The 4,203-nt window shown below is 34.9% G+C and overlaps 1 protein-coding gene across 1 annotated transcript; it reads right to left on the reverse strand.

Moving 5' to 3' along the window:
- Positions 1-764: 764 nt before the first annotated feature.
- LOC123214722 (auxin-responsive protein SAUR64-like) lies at positions 765-1,453 on the reverse strand. Its single transcript, XM_044634682.1, has one exon. The coding sequence runs from the start codon at positions 1,318-1,320 to the stop codon at positions 874-876; it is 447 nt and encodes a 148-aa protein (XP_044490617.1). The 5' UTR covers positions 1,321-1,453; the 3' UTR covers positions 765-873.
- Positions 1,454-4,203: the final 2,750 nt, after the last annotated feature.

A 4,203-nucleotide genomic window follows, 5' to 3' on the forward strand; every position in this document is an offset into this window, starting at 1 on the left:
TCAAACTTGAATTGAATTTTAACCGAACAATTTTCATTTGATTCGAATTCAAACCATCTTTAATACTAGCTCGATGAATTCAAGTCAAATTTGAACAAAACTATTTTTTATTCAAACCAAACTCAAATCAAAAGATATTCGAACTCGATTAGATTTGTATCCAACATTAACTAAGAGTGTGGCTCGACATCCTATCAATAAATATCAGGAATGATAAATTTTACAAATTCCTCGAATTTGCCAAATCACATTCCATCTTTATTTCATATTTTTGTGCGATAATAATCGGGACAACACATATCTACTAACTTTATGAGTTTCTTTAATAATTTAAATAATTATAATAAAATTATAAAATTTTGATAGAATTTAAAGATATAAAATAAAATCTCTAGATTAAAACACATTTAAATTCAATGATTTAATCAAAATGTTTAACAAAGTGAAAATATCAAACTCACCAAAATTTAGAATTTTTACTAGACAATCCCTAATCTATGATTTTTTTTATAATTATCAGAAAATTATGAAATTTTGGTATAATTACAAAGACATGTAAAAAATCTCTACAAAAATTTTTAACTACAATTAAATTAATTTTTTTAATCGAAACGTTCAACAAATTTAGAATATCAAACAGTCCAAAATTCAAACTCTTTATTGGACAAGCCCTAATTTAGGATTTTTTAATAATTTCTAAACTTATCATAAAATTACAAAATTTTTATAGGATTTAATAGACATATTAATAAACGTAAAAGCAGTTTATCCGAGGAACCACTAAGCATAGAGCTTTTAGGAACTTTATATTAATATAATAATTATGTTTTTCTGCGTTGTGAACTATGTACAAAGGTTCAACCATAATTGGCTTTAGAAGCTGCAGAGTAGTGATTGTTGGTTACTTTGTTCTTGGTAGAGTTTTACAGTTGGTAAACAGCGACTAGTAGCCAAGGACATGAGCAGTGACTTCTCTAAATCTTTTGCTGCATTCCTTTGGATCAAAGACACTACATACTCCATGAAAACTGCATCGCAAGGCAATGTGATAGGTCCACCGCTTGGAAGTCCAAACTCATCTTCTGCCATAGCAAACAGCTCCCTAATGATGCTGTTTTTAAGATACTTTAAGGGAATGACAAAACGCTGTTGATCAGCAGTGTACACAACAAAATGACCCTTCTCCGCCACTGAAGACGTGCTGCAACTCTCTGCTTCAGCAACCCCAGTGGTTTTCGGCAATGAGATTCTTTTTTGCTTGCTTGCAGCCAGTTTCTGCCACTTCTTTGCTAATTTGACTAGCTTCTTCAGACTAATCATGTTTGTTTTCTTGTTAACTAGAGAAAAAATATTTTAAGAGAATTGTTTTGGATCTGAAGAAGACTGAAATGCTGTGTTTGCTATGGAATGAAGGCTACTGAATGGGTTTTACCTATATAATCAAAAGGCTAGCGACAGACCGATTAATGGTGCTACCCTTGTGTAAGGACACAAGGGAGGCAAAATCATCTGATGCGAAGATAAACATTGCTATTTAGGCGATTGGTCAATTCAGCCAGTTGTGTTTAGAATTTGACACATCAAGGTGGAGCCTTTCACACAACAATATCACGTTCTTCCTGTTGCAGAATGCAGATATAATAGAATAAGCATACAACCAAATTCACCTTGGTTATTTAGTTGTATGAGACAATCCATTTAATGATGCTATACTTTTGTTGGGCTATTTAGGCAAGTGGTCAATTTAGCCAGTTGTGTTTGCGATTCTTAAATCCCTCTAGTGAAAGTTGAGAACTTTTATATAAAGCTAGAAAAGAAGGAAAGTACAGAAGATAAATTATAAATTCAAAGGTCATGTTCTAATATTTCTCTTTCTCATCTATTTATATATAATCATCGAAGAATCCCATTACAATAAATGACCTTGATTCTCAAATATCAATAACTATTTTGAATATGGCAGAGGAAATTACTTTGGAAAATATTTGCTTATTAAAAGTAAAAATGGAAGTCAATAAATATCAGGAACAACTCAAACTGGAGGAACTTTTATCAATTTTATATTGATGTATCAATATGGCTGGCTTTAGAAGCTTCGAATTAGTGATGGTTGGTTAATTTGCTCTTGATGGAGATGGGAAGATCGTAAACAGCAACCGGTAGCTAAAGAGAAGAGTAAAGCATTCTCCGCATCTTTTATCGCATGCCTTTGTATCATAGAGACTGCAGACTCCATGAAAATGGCATCACAAGGAAATGTTATCGGTCCACCGGTTGGCAGCCCAAACTCATCTTCTGCCATTATAAAGAGCTCTTTATTAATGTTGTTTTTTAAGGTTTTTTTTTTAAGGGAATTACACAGCGCCTCTGATCAGAAGTCACAGATGATGTGCTGTAACTATATGAATTACCACACCAGTGACTTTTGGCAATGAGATTCTTTTCCACTTCCTAGCAGCCACTTTCTGCCACTTCTTTGCCGTTTTGATTAGCTTCTTTGGACTAATCATTTTGCTACTTTTTATTAGATAAAGAAAATTATGGAATGCATGTGAGAAGGAATGTAGGATATTGCACACTGAAATGCTGTGATTGCTGGATGGAAGTCTACTGGAATGGGGTGGGTTACATGGTTGTAAGGCTAGAGACAGTCCCATTAATATTGCTATCCTAGTGCAGGGACTTATGCGATACAAAACCATGTGATACAATGCAGAATGATTATTTAGGTGGTTGGCAAATTGATGATGCTCAAAAACATGATGCATGCACAATATTGGTTTCTTTCTTCCAAGTGGGTCTGTACTCTGTGACAGCTGCAATTCACCAGAAGCATTGATTATAGATCAGGATATAAGAAGATGAAAATTTTCCTTGAAGAAATCACTTCTGATATGCAATCATACACAAAAGGTACACCTACAAGGTCGGTCCAAGATGCTTAGTAATCTGCCACACAGACTTTCTGTGGTCCTTATTTCCCATTAGACAATCAAATTTATATCAACAGAAATTAATTGATTCCTACTTATGTTAAATCTTCTACCGGAAAGTTTCTGCTGATAGGGGTAGTCTGATGAAGCAATGGAATGTCGGAAATATAAATTGGATTTACAAGTGTGTAGATTGAAACCCATGTTACATAAAACCAATTGGCTTATGTTAAGGTTCAATCCACAACACTTATATACCACTCTCTTATGTTCTATTTATTAGATGTGGGACTCTTCTTTATTTGAGTCTCAACACCCCCGCTTAAGTGCAAGCACCTAGGTTATTAGACCTGCCTTTCGGCTCAGCCGATTTTTGGCTGGGTGCGTTGTCACTTGTATCCAGGAACACTTAGGCTGTTAAGCCCGCCGTTTGGCTCATGCTCTGATACCATGTTGGAAATATAAATTGGGCTTACAAGTGTGTAGATTGAAACCCATGTTACACAAAACCAATTGGCTTATGTTAAGGTCCAATCCACAACACTTATATACCACTCATTTTACTTAAGTTTATTAGATGTGGGACTTCTTTATTTGAGTCTCCAACACCCCCGCTTAAGTGCAAGCACCTAGGTGGTTAGACCTGCCTTTCGGCTCAGCCGGTGGCTGGGTGCGTTGTCACTTGTATCCAGGAACACTTAGGCTGTTAAGCCCGCCGTTTGGCTCATGCTCTGATACCATGTCGGAAATATAAATTGGGCTTACAAGTGTGTAGATTGAAACCCATGTTACACAAAACCAATTGGCTTATGTTAAGGTTCAATCCACAACACTTATATACCACTCTCTTATGTTCTATTTATTAGATGTGGGACTCTTCTTTATTTGAGTCTCAACATGGAACAGTGAAGTTGGCTGCTGGAAAATTCTGAAGTTTTGATGATGTTTCCGGTGCAGAAAATTGAAACTGATGTGGATTATTTTATGCAGCCTTAAAATGATGACAAACTTCCTTAACCATTTTGCAACCTTAGAATGCAACACTTTGGTAAGTTTTGGTTACCTTGTAAGAAAATGTGTGTTTAAGCTTAATTTAAGTTGCGAAATTAACGATCACCTATTCAAAACTCTTCCATTTGAGCTCTCTAATTTTTCTCTCCTCTGTTTTTACAATTTTCTTGCTCTCTTTGCATACAATTATCTCCATTGAAAATCAACATAGTCAATGCAGACAGCATTTGGGCTTAAATTTTTTTTTTAACTAGAGGCA

Source organism: Mangifera indica, chromosome 4 (genome assembly GCF_011075055.1).
Source record: "Mangifera indica cultivar Alphonso chromosome 4, CATAS_Mindica_2.1, whole genome shotgun sequence".
Classification (NCBI taxonomy): domain Eukaryota; kingdom Viridiplantae; phylum Streptophyta; class Magnoliopsida; order Sapindales; family Anacardiaceae; genus Mangifera; species Mangifera indica.

Excerpts from the sequence above, each read along its gene's own strand:
- LOC123214722 (XM_044634682.1), bottom strand. The coding sequence starts at position 1,320 with ATGATTAGTCTGAAGAAGCTAGTCAAATTAGCAAAGAAGTGGCAGAAA.